Below are 20,416 nucleotides of genomic sequence, written 5' to 3'. Positions count from 1 at the left end.
TTTGCCTGAAGCCAATCGGTAGGCGTTCGGATCTCCACGGAACCATTTTACAAGCACAAGCCAGTGTTGCCAATAAGACCACCTTACCTCATTGCTATATTAAAATTACAGAAAAACTCTATCGACAACCAACTGACGCTAAGCAAGCTAAGTAGGAATACAATGCTAAGGGGAACAATAAATCTGTATAACAAATGCCTGCTAAGGATTTCTGCTGCTCTGCCATTCCTGGGACGGGTATGCTACGAATGCTCTCTGGCCTTGCCATCAAGCAGATGAAGGAAAAGAGAAACTGACAAAGTAGCTCGATAAGGGAAAAAGGTTCTGCAGACAACGAATAAAGACCAAATATATATATATATATATATATATATATATATATATATATATATATATACAAGCATCTATCCGGGGGAAAATCACAAATAATAAGCAAGGGTAGCACCTGGCTTTTTCTTTTACGGGCTTTTCATTGGCTGAGCAGGTATAAAAAACGCAGGCAGATTGGACAACAATAGTAAATGGAAAAGTTTATAAAAACATATAAGAAAAACGCCTTAAATACCAGGCTGTCATGAGATGGCCTTTCTGCTCATAGAACTAGTTTTTGACTCAACTAAACAAGTGTAGTACAAATATATGTATTTCTACAGAAATAAATACAGCTGAATATTTTTTTGTCATATGTCCTTCCTTTTAATTCGTGGACCTATCGGCCATACAGTGGCACAGTGCGAAAAAGACCCAGGGCCTTGTCGGCTAAGCTTTCCTGCTCAGTGGAGTCCCAAAAAATAAATAGTGGTCCCACTTACTTCACTCACGACCGCCGTAGAACCTAACTAAGTTATTGGCTTCGCCAAATTTCTATATCTGCTGAGCCAGGAATCCATATCGTGGCATTCCGCTGATAACTTATGCAGGACCCGGTAGCCTTTTGTGTAAATACCATTAGATATACGCATAATGCCCCAGTGATTTAAATATTATAGTAGAATTTGCCGCGGTTGGCTAGCAAATACAGGCAAACAGAGAATTAACAGACGAATCTTATTTTTGCGATGTTATGCCAATCAAACACGTATTGCCAGAGCCGTGTTCGTGGATTCCATTCCCGATTTTTCAGTAGTAAGGGGTATTTTCACACGTCGCTGAGCAGCTCAATAAAAATTGGACCGTTTAAAGACTAACGCATGCTTTCTTTCTATTGGAAAAGGCAAGTGAGTACCAACCATAGAAGTCACACAAATATGAAAAGCCAGGAAGCAGGACGCTGCAAACGAGAAGAAAGCGAGTTGAAGCTGTATTCGAGCGACGTACGCAACCATAGCAAACCGAAAATAGCGATGATCTCCGATTATTCGCTCAATTTCGGCGAACTGACATCTGTGCCACTGCCATCTTCTATCTCTAAGGCAACCTCATTCGTTCGGTTGCATCACAACCCTCCAGTGCATTTTCAGCTCGTCCTTCAAGCTGTACACGTCGCTTACCTCCCTACCTTCGGGTCCACTGATTCATTCCTGATGTTCCGTTAGGGCCCTTGAAGGCATTCGCCCCTTCCACAGTGACTTCCGGAGCTGGTGCGAGCAAAGGGCGAAAAGATCCAGTTACTCAGTCAGTTTGTTTGAGTTAAAGGAAAACGATCTTTTCTTACGGCCACGACATCTACGTAAAACGTCTACACTCCCTGAATTTGTTGATTCATGTACTCGTTAACGCTACGGCCCTCATTCTTCAATTCTCGTTTCAGTCACTTTTGCGCGTTCTCCCCGTTCCTGGAGCGGTCAACGGCTAAAGACACATGAGATTTGGCACTGCAGTAAGAGTAGCTATTTCTGGGTTTTCCGCCTCGCACGTTAGGTAGGTGGAATGGTGGGTAAAGGAGAAAAACCAAGAGCTAGGGGCATCCGACGACAGCAGTAAAGGTTGCTAAGAACCATTGGCGCACAGCATTCATATTATATTTGGACCAGTTGAAAGATGCAGGGGGGACTGAAACTATAAACGCTTTGCCATCCGCTCAAGAAAGTTTCAGGCTCTGATGGACAACTAACTGGCTGTGAGCTGGAAAGTGGATAAAGTGCTTGTGGTGCGGAAGAATTGTAACCTTTGCGATCTGGAAGCGACGAGCTAATACAAAGGACTGTAGCTTACTTTTTGATGTGCACGATTATATCATAAAATGATTCAACTAGTGTCTTTCAAAATAGGACCAAAATACGGTACAAGGTGTATCGGCATCTAAAATTTTAGAAAAGTGCCAGTCACTTATGCCGAGCTTGCCTTGATAGCAAATAACCTATTTTAAGAGAAACACTACGCAGATTAAATGGAAACATGAAAACAATAGACATCTCAATCCAATAGAACCAAACCCAGCATCTCACTGATGTACGCGATGTGTTCTTCTTCTATGATGATATAAAATGTTTTCATGAAGGGTTAAAGGAAAAGAAGCACTTAATTTTTCTGATCCCGCAAATCACAGAAAACCGTTTCGGCTAAGAATCCCTGGTAAATTTCTGTATAGGCTCAATCTTTACCTTTCTTTATTTCTCAGTCTATGGGTAAAAGGGTCGTGGGACCTCAGCTGTGGACGGATCAACTATCAATAGTTGTTGCACCACGATGAGCATGTTTCCATGACTGCCTAACTAAAAATGGCGCTAAGTATCGCTCAACGATTGGCTTCTCCTAGTATAAAACAAAATGTGTCCCCGCCCAATCGACATCTCAAATATAGACCATCTAATATGGCTCGTAGTTTAATAGGCAAACGCGTTGTCGCTACCCTACCAGTAATAAAATTCCACTATCTGACATGGCTTTACTGTTTAGATAAATTTATGCACGCGATAAACAGGTTGTATATCTATCAGCAAAGTTACATATTCGAACTTTTGACAGCCTCTTCCTCTGGGTTGAGTTCAAATTGTACGTGGTTGGTATATAAGGTATTTTGAATAGTAATTACTGCTAAACGTGTTATAATAATAAAAACTGCAATCAAGTAACGCACTGATATGAGGGAAATGGTTTCTTTATTCGAAAAGATTCGATCCTTTGAGGCAGTACCTAGCGTTTGTATGCAAACGAGAACCCTCTCGTTTGTCGCGTTTCACCTGTATAAAAGGCAGCCTCTTTCAACGCGGATTAGCAGTGCACTCACCTGTAATAAATAAAAAAAAATAGATCTTAGACAGCACATCTTATTCATGGTGTTTCAGTTAATAAAATAGGTAAAAAGTATCATCATTTACTACGTATAATACATCTGCTTATCCAGACAGTGGTAGATAACATCAGAAAAATTGAAATGACACCTGTGATTATAAGCGTGCTCATGCAAGATTAACCTTATAGAGATCCATTGGATTCAGAAGTTTGTATAAAATTCAAGTTATTAATTCTTGTACAGTAAAGCTTGTACTCTTAACCGAATACCGTGTAACAAAAAAAAACTATTCGTCTGTGACCTTTTTCGCTTTCTGCAAAGAATTTTTGTCTAGCTATTATTGCTAGATAGATAACGACCGCTGCAGATACCGGCAAAAAGGGCAAAATGTGGCTATCTCAAAAAAAAACCTAGGATGTACGCCTTTCTCTGAAATAAAGAATGCACCACAAAAGGTTGGTAAAAGAACAAAAATAGCAGAACACTACCTAGCGGAGTACGTACTATAAGGCACGCGAAAACAAGAAACGCCAGGCGTAGTACAAGAAGGTTCTGCACACGAACCAATGAGGAGATTCGTCTCTGAGAACGCAAGACCTACGTAGGACCTCAACTGTAAAAATGAAAACGGATACAAAACAGGATGTTATTCGTCCTCATACGCCCTTCCTCTTGTTCTTTAACCCCCAGCTATTCCCGGCGCGGTTAGAGATGTTTGGTTTTTGTTCAGAAAACGGAGCAACGATGGAAGCACCCAAGCGTGCGGGCCAGCAGAAGCAAAAGTTATATACATTCCAGTGACCGCAAGCTTGCACCTGGGAGCAGAGCTTTTGCGCGGACGCTTTTGCGGCCGTAGAGAGCGTCTGCTATTTCCCATGTTTACTTCTTGTCTTTTTCAAGCATCGGCAACAGCAGCAGATAAAGAAGAAATCTAGCCAATTTTCAAATTTCAACGGTACTGTCAGCAGCAGCAGTGGAATCCTGGTCTTCACTCAGGTCGTTGCATTCCTTCACTCTTCTCGGCGTTCGTCCCGTGGGACCGCTGTGTCTACCTACATTTTGTACGGTCTTGGGCTGCGTCCTGCTCCTACGAGACCTGAAGCTCAAGCTTCTATTGAGACTTCTCTTTCTGCTGAAAGAAACTGCTTGCCTACGGCTTGTCTGCGTCAGGGCTGAGGAAAGTGCGGAGACAACTTGGAGGCTTTGTGGTAACACAGAAGGACTTGCCTTCAGGTATCTTCTGGATAGCGTAATACATACGAGCTGCAGATACTCTGCGATGTTGAGACCTTTTCTGTATTGGTTAAGGTTAGCGGCGACAACAGCGATAAACGGCGGGTGCGAAGGAGGATTTATGGTGAAAAAGGTAAGGACGACGTCCATCCCGGTAGTCGTGTACGCCTCAATGTGGGCGAAACGCAGGAAGAACGAAACAATTTAAAAATAGTAGTGGGGGTCCTTCAGAAAAGGCTCAAACTGTCTCTTGATGCTGGTGATAGTTAGGACATTTGGCTACAGCAGAAGTTGTTTTAGAACTATTGAAGTCCTGACTGGATTAAAGGATTCAGAAGCTATTACTAAGCGCGAGCAGGATGATAAACGAATGACAGTGCCCTGATTCTCTAAGACCGTACTGTTATGTTAACGAATAAATAGAGCGAACGAAAGCTTTTTCTCAAAAACCTGTCACATCTTCACTGACGGATTTAACAGGAGTAGACGTTTATTTTGATTAGCATAGGTCAGCTTGAGTAGCATTCAATACAGCTTTAGTTGAATGCGACATGCACAATTTGTCGGTGCTGCCGTTATGGGATCTTTAAAATGTAAATGGTAATGTTAGAGCAGCCTGATCTTTTCGATAGGCGAAACTCACATGCGTATATATGTTAGCTAGCTAATATTATCAAGTAATTTTCTCGTAGATGGAACTAACATGTTCTATGCATGGATTCGTATTTGCTGATGAAAGAAGTCGCCAGGTAACGAACCAGTAGATAGCATGATTAATCTTGTTAAGGTTGTTTGCTTGCTTGAGCACTTTATATTTCGACTTTTAGGTCCGGCATCGCTATTAGGCTTTCCGTCAGAAGGCTGACTCCCAGCACAAAACAAAGTGTGCCTATGCGCGGCTTCGCACCTAGACCACAATGTGTCCCTAAGATTAGCAGGCGGACACGTTTTCTCATGAACTTTCTTTTGCTATATCAAATCGTTAGGTGTACTTCTGTTTACAACACGCTAGAGGTGGGCCAAATCGCACTACTTACTGTTTAAGTCGGGCTGAAACATCGATTCCTTATAAAATACCGTATTTTTATTGCCTAATCATGTCAAACATGTCGTGCGACAGAAGGGGAATAGGTGTTGGACGCCGCGTTCTGCTTGAACAAAGCAAAGGTGCAATATCTTGCGTGCTACGGGTAGTATAAAATGAAAACACATTTAGTTCGGTTAGACTGTAATGTAGGAACAGGCCCCGGCACGCTTCCCGGAGTTGAGATTTGCTGAGACTTCAAATTTTCTGACTGGAGAACAGCTGCATGCATCCTGCATATATAAAGGCTGAATGGCGCATTTCAAACAGAGGATGAACAGTTCCCGAAATTACTATATTTTATTGAATTTAATTTTAGTTTTCTCTTAAATTTGTCCTACATACTTTTATCCTGAAGTACTTCTGTGACTAATATTAAACATATTACATACTGTTGCCCTTTTTAAAACATGAGTTAATTGTAGTAATTTAAACTGGTTAAACTCGGTAACAGAATACCAACAGGTAACTATTAGCTTCATTTTCTCGGTTTTGATACATTGAATATAAAACAGTATTTAAAATGATAAATGACCGTATGTATCCCAAGTCTGCTCATGGGCGTTAACAGTCGAAGAAATGTGTCTGCTTTAGCCAACAGCCGCCGGAGACCAAAAGAGCGTTAAGGTGGACACGAGCAGAAGGAACGACAGCTGTGGAGAAACAGAAACAACAGCACAGCGCTGAATTGAAGAGGGTAAACACGATCGCTTTTTTGCCCCTATTAGAACGGGTTCGAGTGATTGTGGTGAGCAGAAGCAGGTCGTACCGAGTACAATGATATACAGAAGTTCGGTTCAGTTTGATAAGAAAGAATACGTGTGGCAAAAAACGGTGGAGGTAAGAGGTCACAGTATGCCTGTGGATGAGCCCAGTTCCCAGCTGGAAGCGAAAAAGCCGGCGAACCACACTAGTGGCAGAACGAAAGAAAGCAGCAGTTACATTCGTTGTCGTAGGTCTGCAGAACGTGAAAAAAGGCTGTTTACTAAGCCTCGCTACTGCTGTTACCAGGAGCTCAGCAGCAATAGGGTAAAAGCGGAAAAGTATAGCGGGGAATGAGCGAAGTGCAAAGGCAGTGATGACGTCTTGTGGTGCTGATGACGAAGACCCTGTCGGTCATGGAGGTGCAAGCGACCTAAATACGACAACTAGGACAGGTCGGCCGCGGTGGTCACCGCTAGCAAGTGAGAGCTGTAGCGGTAGCGACAAAACGGCAACAGAAGGATTCTAGTAGGTAGCCAAAAGCAAACTGAAAGCAGGGAGTGCGATTGAAAGAGAGATGGCGGCAGAAAGGCTGGGTGTGACTACGACCAGGCCTAGAAGGAGCTAGACAAGCTAGGAAGAGCCAAGTCGCCAATGACAGGACCAAACGGTGGTTCAACCAATACTAGTAGCAGGGCAACTCAATATAGTGTCCGAGAAATGACTGGAATGAACAGTCGGAACAAGCCAGACGTTCGAAACACGGCAAACAAGAAAAACACAAAACATTAACGATCCAGAAACAAGCAAACAAAAACGAATGCTACTCAGGCAGAGTGGTGAAAAAGGACCCTGTTAGTAAGTACGAGTACGGGCCTATGGAATGGCGATCGAATGATCTTGAAGGAGTGAGAGAAGCCAAGGACGTCAATTCGAAACGAGTTAGAAGAACTAGAAATAGCTGTTGTGTCCATCCATTAGGGGAATGCTGTATATGCAAAAAGTGTCGTAGAGTTACCAACGCTATTAGAATCGCGTTCCTTAGACAACGAATTTTCGGTGAAGAAGAAAGCTGATTGTTGCTAGCTGAGAGTGGACGATAAATCAATGCTTCTAAGAAAAAAGAGTTTTGGTCAGCTGCAAATAGCGATGTTGCCATTTAAACACAAATTTACGAGAACTTCGTCAACGGTTATTAACCACCTTGTAACACAGAAGTTTTTCTTGCTTAATTTGTACCTGATGTTCGACCGTGTGCGGCTATACACGCAGAGTAGAGGGGGTATAGAAAAGCGTAGGATAGAAAGCTTGAAGGCAGAAGGTAGGTCTCATACTACGTAAACGGCCCTTGAGCCAAACAGGCTTCATTCGGGGTGCTTGAGTTGTGGAGATAACCCGGCCCTATATTTAGATCTAGTTAATTGGTCTGACCTTTATTCAGGCTATCATTCGCAAATAGCCCTTACTTGACCGGGCGGTTGAGCCTGGTGAAACGTTGCCGAAAGACACACTAGCGGAATGGAATAGACCGTGAAGGTCGACAGTGTCGTTCTCCACCTCAAATGACTCCGTAATGTGCACATATGCACCTACTCAGATTGGTGTGGTGCTCAATAGGCACGGATTAACAATGCACTGAAAGGAATGACGTCGAGACAAATGGTCTAGAAGGGGTCCGTTTCCTAGCTGCCCATGTAGCTAGTGGCACCACTTCTATAACAGGCATTGCACATATACTATTCCACATAATTCGGGAAGCTAATCAAACGTGTACCGCTATAATTAGTTAATATAGATAGTCAATGCCAAAAGCTAGATATTACTGTGCTTCTTTGTATGAAACGATGTAATGTCTAATTAAAACTATAAAATAATACTGAAATCGATGGTACTCGTTCGTAGCGTTCAATAATCCTTTATCGACCATGTCTGTATAGTTCTGGTGTACAGATGATGCAATCGTGTCTCGTCACTGCATGCTGATGCAATTAACTTGGGCAATAGACGCGGTGCCTACTCAGCTTTACATCAGGTATTCATTTGGAAAAATCTCGAGAAAAGATGTACGTTTCTGTAACAGCCATTCTTTAGCTAGCCTTAGATTATTTGATAACTCCAGTTTATAAGCAATAGTAATAAAAGCAAAGTGCATTTTCCTCAGTTCTCATGGTAGGATATATCTCTTTCGACAGTTGTCGTTTGATAAGTGAATTAGCAATGACTGATTGTCCGCATTATCCACAGATCTCAATTAATTTCCGTTTTCCCAGTCTAATACTATTTCTCGTTGATTATTATCACCATCTCTAATAACGTCCTACCATATTTTCTCGTTTTGTAGCTTCTGGTCCTTGTAGTTTTAGCTTTATTTATCACGCACCATTTCCCAAAGCACTTACATCAACTTATAAAGGTGCCTGTCAATTACTTCCATCTCTTGTCACGCCGTAACGTTATTTTCCTCTGACGTTCCCATCCATTATCGCTCCGAATTCATCATTACGAACCGTGTGTGTATTATATATATGTATATATTCACACAAGGTTCACACCACATGTATATATGGCGTGAGGTTGAGCTACATTATCCGAAACTGTTCTCACCAAATTAATATTGTTTTGCACCAATCAAAATCACGGTAAAGTAAATGAAAAGCATCAAAGCTTCTATTGAAGAACAAATGTCTGCAGTTCCTAGTTCTGAAGCGGGACGCCACAGTCAAAGCAGCGTATAGCTTAAACAAGACACTGTTGCCGTCAACGAGATCTACCTTCGGATGGATGCACAAACCGATGAGTACGCAACATAACGAAACAGCTCCACCTAGCACGCATACACCCCTCCTTCCGATGTGCCTAACGACATTTCTGCGACTTACGTAGCAGACGATCTATCCAATTAGTCTGTAGGCCGTACGTGATTCTTGTCGACCTACTAGCAGAAGGATCCAACGGAGCAGGCAATATTGTCGACCTTTTAATCTCACACTTTTTCAGGTTTGCGTCTGCCACCCATCCGAGGGCAATCAGCCAGTTTGACGACCTCAGCCAAATGAAGGAGGTGCAACGTTGCACGTGACGGTAGTTGCAGAACTCGGGAGCAAAATCTAAGTGAGAGCGATGTATAGCAGTGTTGTGAGCTGGTGCCAAGTCAAAGAGCAGCACAGATGAGAGTAAGCGAAAAAGCAAGCCTGGGCAATTAACCAAAGTTCAGGCGCGTTCAAGCAAAAGCAGGTTCGTTCAGTGAACCCACCGCCGCCGCGACCACCCGACCTCTGCAGGTGACACTGTCGGCCTGATTCCAGCAGTTCGTCTCGTACAATTTCTTTCTATCTATCTCGGTTTACTGTTCTTTCTTCCACCAAGACAAACGCAACACTGGCGGCATAGAACCCCTGAAGTTTACCATGGCCCGCCAACAGCGCACAGCCAATGTTCCGCCAGAAGCAAGAGCCACGCCTTCTGCTACTAATACTAGCAACTCGTATATGGAGACTGAGGACGCCAGCAAACCTCGACTCACTCTTGTTTTCGCGCTGGGCGTAAACGGCCAAACGGAGTAATAATAGATTTTCGCCAGTGAGTCTTCGCGTTGTGTCAGAGATAGCTGAGTCGCTGTCTCGGGCTGAGTTCGGTTTTTCGCCTTCTTCCATCTCTTTCGATGTTCGTCTTCGTTTACTCAGCGTTCGCCTAGGCGAAACCTAGACATCGCGCCCATGGCCTCGTCATTCTAGTCCAAGCTACATAGTTCCTACGGAGTAAAGGTCGCCCCTATTCGTCGATGTGAGCAACACGCTCATACTTACAGTTCACAGCAAGTGGTGAACAATAGGCTTACCGGCTGCTACACGTCGAGAGAAGGTAATGGAATGCAAACGTTCTTTTCCAAGAGGCATATATTTATATGTATATTTACTACCTTCGTAGCTTCGCATCGCAACTTATTCCTGGGAATCTGTTTACTCTACTGCTCGTGCTGTACGTAATACTTTATTAGAAAAATAACGTGTTTCACATATTTGTATCTGTTGAAAACTTTCTTCTCTTTTGACTGTATCTAATCGGATATGCGTACACAACATCGCGTTACTCAGAGACTCAAATTCAATACTACTACAATTTTCTCAAACGGTTGCTACACGACGTTGGGTTTTGTGTCAGAATACGCTAATGCTCTGGGAGTTAACCAACTGAATTCGAACTAACGAAGTGCTCGAAGCAGAAGTTCTGCCCGCATTATCTTAATCATACCAAAAAGTGATGCAAATTGCACGACCAGCAGTTTCTGGGGTCTGCGCTTGACCTGAGATGCCTTACGGCTCCAGAGATTTATTGGACACTACTACGGAATCGGTAAGGTCCGTCAGCTCCGATGCGTGGCTACGCAATCTCCGACGCGTTTTATCAATGAGGACACTATGGCCTATCATCGTAAACCTCTTTATTGGTGTCCCGTTAAAACATTTTAAGAGGTAAAAGTGTTTAACGATGTCAGTGTTTCAGGTATTTCCATATTGTAGACTCATCCTCACGCAGTATAGGACAGAGAGAAAAATGTACACCCATTTAATTAAAATAAAGCCTTTTGCCGTGGCCTACAAACGCCCGCTTTTTCGTGATGAGCAGATCAACGCATAGTTTAATTCCAGTCAACGGAATTCCAAGCACGCGCCTTCGGGACGGCCTTCAGCTAGGCCAGCGCCTCTCGGCCCCTTTTTCATTGATATTGTTGACACGATATACCGGGAAGAGCGTAGAAGCCCCAAGAAAGCAGGCGAACAAGAGAAAATGATTCGTATGTTAATACTGAGCATCAGCCAACGACGAGGGTTCGGACGCGTTCTGACTTAATGAAGGGTCGCGAGGTCACCCGAGGAGGATCTCATTGAATGGATCAGAGCGCTCGGGGAGACGAGGAAGAAGGAACTGATATAGTAGTAAAGTGATTCTGCGACGACAGCTATAAGATACTGGAGAATATAAATATTTCTATCAATCCATTAGGCTTCGGGGTTGTTTTCGTAAGAACTGGATCCATTTTGCAGAAGCAACAAGCGGCACAAATTATTGTCTCTCAAAACCCCATGCCTATAAGGTTCACGTACACTCACCTGCAATGAAAAACAAACAATGTTATTAGTAACTCGGCAAATATTCGGCGCGATTGGCAGGATACTGATACAGATTGGATGATTCTAGAAGTGTTTTATGTAATCTATTAAAAAAATGTATCTTGTCCTCACTGGTAAAGCGAGACCATAACATAATGTAATGTAGGCGAACTTGGAATAAGTTCGACAAACGTTTTGAAGGTCGGTGGACGTTATTCCAAGACCTCTTATTGCTTCAAAACATTTTTTTTAACGTATTTTTTACATATTTACAAAACATTTTTACATAACCCACGTTTTAAGGCTGAATAATCCATATATAAAGCAAATAAGCCAGAAAAAATAAGGGAGTCTACCTGCAGAAAGCATTTCTTTTCCGACTTTTGGTACATTGCAAAGCTGTACCGTCAAAATTAGACAAGACGATCAAAAATTCATGATAATGGTGTCGATCATAACGTTTGTTATAATGAACCTCATTCTCGACATTTGTAGGCAGCTATAGTTATGTGTGTAAAAGTATGCAGATCGATTGAAATTAAGACAATTTTGTTCTACCCCCCTCTTGAAGTTTCTGCGCAGTGATCTACCGCAGCACCTCTACTTCTGCCAGTAACCTCCCCACCCTTTCCTTAGCAAATGTTAACTCCGTTCCACTTACTTTTCAAGCTTCGGCCTAACGATTCGTATTTTCCCGAATTCATTTATTATTTACTCACTGTTACCTTACATAGACAAAAGGTGTATGCATAGATATGTTACTTGTTTAGCAAACCCGGATCAGTCTTGGAGACCTAAACTAGTTCAGCCTATGCATGTGGGCTTTCTACATAATACTGAATCGATATCTATTATGAGAGCCTCTCGGTCACTTATTTCTAATCAGGCAATACTGGCTGATATTCCACGTGACCAAAATAGACTCCCGAAATCTGCTCCTCGCAAGCAGGCCGTCGATCGTATTCTACGCTAACGCCATCTTGTTTCTTGCGTATCGGCGAGCACACAGCTGTGGTAGAGCTTATGCACAAACAAGTGGACCTTGTGAACACTCTTGTTAAGACCCCACTGATACATTTCCACAGCAGACGCAGATACAAAGAACTCAGCGAATCCCTCCTTTATTAGTCCGGGTACACCAGTCGCCTGCTTCTATACGAGTGCATCGGTGAGTGTTAAAGGAATTATGGAGATCGCAGGCCTTTTCTAGCTTTCTAATGGCGGCCGTTGTTAAACTAGACTAAGAATGGTCCCGTTATGATGTCCCGTTAGGATAGAAAGCATCATCCGTACAGAACTTCTTACGCCGTACTCCTAAGAAAAACTTATTCGCTAGGAACAATAACAACAACGAAGTACGTAAATGAAAGCAGACGGCATAGACTCGACGGTTCAAGGCAGGCGCTGTTTTTGAGGACCAGGATTCGTTTAGTCGCGACACAGGCAGGCCAGCAGTGAATTGCTGCAAAGTAAGCAGACATTAGAAGTGCAAGGGACGCGATGGCCCAGACTAAAAAAAAAAAAAGGAATTATAGTACATGTGTTGTAATGATATGATTGCTAATTAAATGGATAACAACCAAACGTTCGCAAGTTTATTGTGGCAATCTGTAGAGCTGATAGTTTCTCTAGAACAAAGGAACATTCAAAAATAGATTTATCTTTGGTCAAAAATGCTGGTTAATTTGAGATAATCGTGTAGGTGACCCGATAATGTTATTTTGTCTTTTTGTTACACTTCGCATAAGTCAATAACAACTACCCTCTATGATACACACTTTAACCATACTTTTTTAAAGAAAGAGTATAGTACTAAAACGGTTTTTGTTACCTGTTTATCGATTTTTTTTTTTTTTTTTGATAATCAAATAATGTTATTATTCATCTAAAATCGGTGTAACGTAGGTTTTATTATCTTTCTATGAATTTTGATTTCGGATACGCTGGCACATCCCTTTATCTCTAATTTGGACAAAAAGCAACAACAGGTACGTTGAGCTTACGAACGGTGTCTAACATTCGGTCGTAAACAACGCCTACGTAATTATTAAATATAATATAAATATTACGCAACGTAAATATTAAAGGAGCAAGTGAAAAACGCGAAACACTTTTTTCGTACCTATATCAGGAAGTTTGACCTATATTGCTTAATAAACAACTTTTCTGCTAAGTTAAGTCTGCCCTTAGTCTTCGTCTATCCAGCCAACTTTGAGCCTATAGCAATCTTCCATAAGCCCATCTCTTTATTCACTTCCTATAGAGATTTCGCTAGAGATGTCGAGGGGTTGCGTCAGGGTCATCATCGCATTAGGCAAAGAAGTGTTAAAGACACCTCTACTGTCTAGGAAACTACTTCTGATTATACTTCAATACTACATTTCAAAATGCACTTTTACGTCGTATGCAGCGCCCATACCGTCAGACCTGCATATGCGCCTTTTTACAGTCCAATGAACACTATTTCTCAAAGCAAGTCAGGATCAGTACGCGCGTACGTTCGAACCTCAGTGCACTCGGTTCAAACAGTAAGCTGGTAGTAGTGATGCGATTAGCTTGAGATTCCATTTAGTCTTAAAGCGTAAAAGTTCGATGAAGACCAAACGACTATTTCGCTCCGGGTTTCAATGCCATGGGCTTTCCTTGGCACTTCATTCTACGTATCGCCTACTTGATACACTTTGTTGACAGTATATCTTTTACTGAACGCATAAAGCATGCGAATTTCCAAAGAAGGGGTCGTTATACCGCACAACTTGCCACTTAGGCAACGGCCCTTGTCTATCCCCGCGTCCCAAATCGCCCCGCCTAGTCCTCTGTCAAGTGTCAACAGGCACTGAGCAACAAAATGCTCTTACAGCTCCGTTTGCATGCTTTGTAGCTGCTTTTCTACATATATATATATATATATATATATATATATATATATATATATATATAGCAAGCATCATTTCTATGTATACGACTGCTTCGATTACTTTAAGCACATACGAAGTCCCTAGCCGCGTATCAACCACTTTCCGATGACCTTCTTATGTCTGAATAGCTAACCTTTGGCCAAGTTATATCAAAGACGGTAACAAGAACTAGTGGAAAACGCCGAACCCGCCCTGCGCACACCTGCACTATTAGCGATAAGGATACAATGCTAGGATGCAGTGCGTCAATTTGATAGTGGCTGTCATCCTTTTTCTTTTACTCTTCCCTACGTCTTAGACCCGCCCCACCCAGCCGCTACAGTTTTTCCTGTTGCTTTTTGTTTATGCTTCTGGTACGCGTTGTTCTTCCACTTTCGTAGACTCTTGTAATGTTTCAGCCTTCTCAAATCTCGTTTAGTTCGAGTTTTACGAAACGAGAACAACGTGCCGTTTCAGTCTCACCATTTGCAAAAGGGATCCAGAAGCGTATATTTTCCTAATCGATCAGTTTTTTTTTTGTGACTAGTTCGTACGATTTTCTTTGCCGCCAGACGAATTGCTATTGGAAAGCTTGCTTGCCTCGATATCTGGCAACTTTGCCATTACCTCTGCAACTGTCACAGCTTAAACTTTTTTCGGCTGTTGTATATTGTAAATATAGTCGAAGAAAATCAAGGTAACATTCTTTTTCTATTCCCACCCTGTCTCCCCCAGGATGGATGGGTCTTTAATCTTACGAGTTGTTCGGGTAAGTAGGTCGCAGTAGTTTCAGCGATGGTTAACAGTCAACCGAAGCTCATAGCTACTTTATGTACCATCCGCTGGTTCGTGACTCGATTTTTAGAACCAGACCAATGTTGGCAGCTGAAGATGCTCACGTTCCGGACTGGAAAAAGGCTCGAAGTCGTTATTAATGTTATTAATAATAATATGTTATTGTTTTCAATGAATTTGGCGCTTTTGTTGTCAGCACCCTTCATAGTCTTCTTAGTTTTCTACTTCTGAAATATTTATGTCGCCTGCTTCGTCGTTGGTGACGCAGGAAATCACCCTATAGGCTGTTCTCATCGACACCACCATTACACTCGTGAAGAAAACAAATAATAACGAATAACATAAATACGTAATGCGAGCTTTAGAGAAAAAAGAAGGGGAGATTTCATGTTGGCGATCTTATAGAAGGGCATCTTGGAGGACTCATAATGACTCCCGATCTTTTTTTGCTGGTAAAGCCAACGCCAGTCAATAAAAACAACAAATAAATCAATGTTAAAAGCTGGGAAGTGTAATGCAGGTATGATAAAAATATTTTTCGTATGTGTTCCCAATTAACTGAAACCATATAGAGCGCAACTTAACATATATACGCAAATTACAGTAGGACAGTGCGAGCTTAACGCTGACAACTTACTCTAGACCTTGACTTTATGTATATAAGAATGTTTCAGTGTAATTTTCTTTTGCCGATTGACGGGGTTGGAAATGATTTTTAAGCGTCCAATTGCAATCCGTTTGCAATCAGTGACCTACGGGAAGGAGACACGACAACGACCTTTACATATATCCATACGTCATATCACACTAGCAAAAGCTGAAAATATTGATTTAGTCAGCACTCAGTCACCGAATGCATTAGCACTATATTGCCTATAAGTTATAAAGTGGCTTCAATGAACTATAAACTTGCCAACATTGCAATGGATCTCTTGTAAGATCTTGTGTTTCGATTGATTCCCATCTGTAAAATATTCGAATGGTGCTTTATGGTAGCAGCGCGTAGTAAAATTCTAATGGCTCCATTAACTAGTTTCATGGTCATCGGGCTGCTGTTATGTTATCGGTTTGAAGTTCACAGTAACGTGCAGTAAGCTCCCCACAATCGAAACGGTTTGTTAATGATCAGACTGAAGCGCTCGCAAAATTAACTTCGTTTCACGAATACCATAACGGACCTAACTAATACGCCCAATAAAACTGAGCTTATCATCCCTCTTACTTTATTACCTGTCCTCTGCATAGGGCACGCTGTCTATGCAACAACTTTGGCCATCGTCGCATGTCTATGAGGAAACACCCGATGGGTTCTTTTCCACAACGAACCCGTCTTAGACTGTACAGCTAATCGACGGGTGAGAAAGGACTTTCGACGTTAACGAGTTGCCTTAGCTACAGTAGTTGCTATTTAATTTGCTCTTATTACTACAGACTACTAAATTCTGCGTAAACGTGAGGTAACTGTTGCAGCTCACTTGCGCTAAACGCTATTGAGGTAGATACAAAAGTGCAACGCAAAAGACTAGAGGCATGAACCGCTTTGACGTCGGGCGTTCAAGTGGCTAAACTACAGTCGAAGAAAACGTTTGCCGAGAGGCTGATGGTTCTGTTCAGTTGCTGCATGTTGGTCATGTAGTGCGCCCTTGTTTGCCCCTTTCTAAGCCTGACCATTCAGACTATCTGTTTTTCTTGCAAGCAAACACATGCCCACGCAATGTCCATAACGCAAACCGGGTACCGTCATGCTGCCAAGCAGCAGCTAAACACATGAAGGTGTTCGGGCTGGCTCCCGAGTCGTGTGCTAGCGGCGAATCTCGGCCGGGTTCGGATGCATCATTGGAATGAGGCCTCGCGGCTGCGGTTACGGCTGCCACTAGTATGACTGCTCGAGCTGGTTTCCAGCCTAGCGACCTGAGAGATTTGGTGAAAGATGATTTCTCGTCCCTCCATTAAGTCGCGGCTTTTTAATCTGATGGTTTTGCAAAGGCCGTGGAACTCAGATACACCACAGTGGTCGATTGTACTGTCCTTTCATCGTGTGCATACCCTCCATTGCTTTGATCCACGGTTGAGCAATACAGCTGCAACCGTAAGCGGAAGCCAAACAGCGTAGCCTTAGCAGCAGTTTGAAATGGCTCAAACTTATTTCCTAGGACAATTAAGGACGATCGCAACCAGCTCAAACCGAGCATCACCATGAGTCTGTAGAAACAGCACTATGATAAGCCAAAGAAAAACTGAAAAGGCTCGCGATCTCTTCTATACGCACAAATCGAAAATTTACCACCCGTTATCAGAACAGAACCAATCAGCCTGAGACGGATGGAATTATTGGAAGCGAGTTGTTGGAGTTGTCAGTTTTACAGTTACATGAATTGACAGACGGACAACCAAAGATTTTGCGATTAACTGTCTACCTAGGTGCCATTCGACTAGGCCACAGATTCGGTCGTAATAGGTTAGGTGTTTACTGTAGTCGCCCTTTCTTTGCGGCTTTAACTACAACATATACGAATGTAAGTAACCACTCAAGTTCCTCCAAAAAATTTCTACCACACTTACCTATACAGCCAAAACTGCTCTGAAATGGATGCTATCGTTATTTCAGTTACAACTATTCGATCCGAATTAACTTAATTAAGGCTGTCGATTTAACAAGTGGAAATCAGCTCTCATTACAAATCGGTAGGCAAATATTTTCTCCTCTCAGTATTTTCTTACGGCTTTTCTTGTTTCCGGTCGCTGCGAATACTTCTCTTTTAGCTATACGAAGCACATATAAACGTGCATGCACGTTAGTAACGGTTGGTACAAATGAAGCCGTACCATTGGGATACGGCTAAAAAACAGGTTTATCAATCCAATCTGGCCGTATTGGCCTGATTAAGGAACCTGACGTCGTTAAGAACCGTTGTTGCACCCCATATACGCGCGGCGCTTATTATACTCCTGTTGTTACCATGGTCTTCGTAGTTCATTCTTCGTCGCCACTTCGTTCATACATGCTGCCTATCTACATGCTTCATTGTTGAGTGAACGCGCTGAAGCGTTGGCGTTTAGCGACGCGTAAACAGGGAGAAAATAAAATGATCCAAAGACTTTGTATACAGTTTATATATATATAAGTATTGTATACTGCATATAAGTAAATATAAAATACTGCTTCTGTAGGTCAGTTAAAGAAGTATTAGCAAAAAGTACCCCAACGCGGTACTGTCACTTAGCAATACTTACATATCAGGACTTCGAATGTACAACGGGTTATGATACTGGCGGTTTACAGAATGTGGAATAGAGGAGGCGGCTACATCGTAGGTGTCGAAGGTAGTTATCCACGAAGGCACAGTCGAGACAGCTAAGCGGTGTGAAAATAGGGGGGTTAGCTCATGTTTCCCTATGGTCACCTAGCCAGTGGGCGCTAAACTCGGAGAGGGAGAGTGTAGGGGCTGAGGGCATAAAGGCGCTTGTAAAAACGAAAGGGAGAACGTTTGTTAGGGAAAACTCTGCTGTGCTTGCTCACATTCGCTCACTGGTGGTGACTTTATACGCCCGGCTACGCTCGACCACCCCTACCAACGAGATCGCGCGTGTTAGGGCTAAAGGGTAAAGGCGCTGCCATCAGGACTCTCGTAGCAACCCGCTCCCTTGCTCGTACGTTCCTTCGCTCGTAGACGTCACAGCTGGTTAGTTGGCAGCGCTGTTCTAGCAAAACGAATAAGAGTTTACATACTATGACAACGAATGCGTTTCCGTATTGAAGCGATGGAGGCGCCAGCAGAAAAACTATCACTGATTGTGTCTCTTAGCGGTCACCCTTCTTCAGGCCGCCCTTCTGGCCTACTATAGAGAACAGCTGCCTCGGCGACCTACTATAGACTTCATCTCGGCTCACTCCTTTGAATTATATATCGGCATATGCGTGGAAAATCTTGGATTAGAGAACCGAGTGGAGATCTGCTTCTGCTCAACTTCTATGAAGCATTATGTGCACTCAATGAAGGAGACGATCACTGATGAAACTGCTGCTAAAAAAGCTACTAAGAATTCTGCTGAAGGCTATTCGAGGAAGAGCGTTTAAAAGAATTCTTTCCTCTGATATCGCGATACAGAGGTACACTTAGGACCCGTACTTTAGTTGTGCTAAAGGACATCGGATCAGCTGTTGTGTTGCGTCACCATTTTAAAAGGTCCTCAAAAACTATAGTTAACGAGGCGTTGATCTCACCATCGTTTCTGTGTTGCAGACTGTGTAGGAGCTATGATAAGGGAAAAATGTCCAAGGAAAAACTATTAATCGAAAAATGCCGATCGTGTAGACCACGTCCTATCGTTTTTTTATTTCCATATAATTGTAAGCAAAAATAAATTTCGAATTAGCACGCTACTTCAAGGAATGCTAACATAATGAGTAACCTATTTTCGAACTAACTTTCGTACTGAATTATAATAAACAAGCATAGCATGCATAACACTAAAGCTGCATCAGTTCAAAGGGGCACAAATCAAATCAGACATTAACCTGTTTATTCTATACATTATCTCTCTCTCGTCCCAATTCCGTCCCCACTCCTCCTTCTCTTTATAGTAGCATGCTCTCCGTGTTTTCCTTATGCATCGACATACAAAACTAGTCATACGCGGGTCGCTTTGCGTATGTCTGGTTTGTCCATAGACAGCCACTCTGTGCTGGCTGTCTTTGCTGCCCGAGGCTCCGCTTCGACTCATGCAACGGTGGCTAGCTACTCAACCATCGAGCGGTATCTTGCTGAACCGCCTCCAGCTGTACAATGGTTAGGAACTGAGTGTACGTCAGTAAGGCCTGTCAGTAGGGGACAGCGACTACGAACCAGTCAACCGAACGAACATGAACGTACGAACGGGTCACCAACGGAAGCTTGAGGGACAGACAGCGACTGGGGTATCAAGGAGTCCGCAATGGGGAAAAGAGATGAAGACGACGACACTAGTTAGAATAAGAGGAGGAATTGAAGGCTGCGTTTTAAGGGGTTTCGTGGGGCGGCATTTTAATGGACAGTTGAAGCAACAGCAGCGCCAGCAATGTAGCAAAGAGTCAGGTCGCAGGACGAAAATTGGTTGGAGGCGGCGCAAATGGATTGTGAGAAAACGCAGACAAGCCTTGCGCGAACACGCTGCTACGATCAGGGAGAGGTGGGCAGAGGCAAGTCACTCATCAAATGGGTGTTCGTGGCGGTTGAGAGTTAAGCTAATGAGTGACTTGATGGACAGTTCTACCACAATGATATATCCCGACCGACAAGTGTGCCCTGTATCTGGTGTAGTTTTCCGAAGTGGGCGTTAGTACCCGAGCTAAAACTCAGTTCGACTTTCTTCTAACAACACTGATACGATGACCTATCGTATATAAGTACATGGGTGTTAAAGAGGAAGAAAATGGAAA

The 20,416-nt window shown here is 42.8% G+C and overlaps 1 protein-coding gene across 3 annotated transcripts in view; it reads right to left on the bottom strand.

Moving 5' to 3' along the window:
* LOC111248829 (uncharacterized) overlaps window positions 1-20,416 on the bottom strand; it is a 249,211-nt gene that overhangs the window by 71,081 nt on the left and 157,714 nt on the right. The window contains exon 2 of one of the 3 annotated variants that reach the window (XM_086986496.1): window positions 1,086-3,169. The exons of the other annotated variants lie outside the window; for them this stretch is intronic. Coding sequence (XP_086842622.1) covers window positions 3,119-3,169 — 51 coding nt within the window. The 3' untranslated portion in view covers window positions 1,086-3,118. Of the gene's footprint in view, window positions 1-1,085; window positions 3,170-20,416 lie in introns of those variants that run through there. 3 annotated transcript variants of the gene reach the window in all.

The sequence above is a fragment of the Varroa destructor genome, unplaced genomic scaffold (genome assembly GCF_002443255.2).
Source record: "Varroa destructor unplaced genomic scaffold, Vdes_3.0 BEIS01000004.1, whole genome shotgun sequence".
Taxonomy (NCBI): Eukaryota; Metazoa; Arthropoda; class Arachnida; order Mesostigmata; family Varroidae; genus Varroa; species Varroa destructor.
This window is presented reverse-complemented; position numbering and strand designations above follow the sequence as displayed.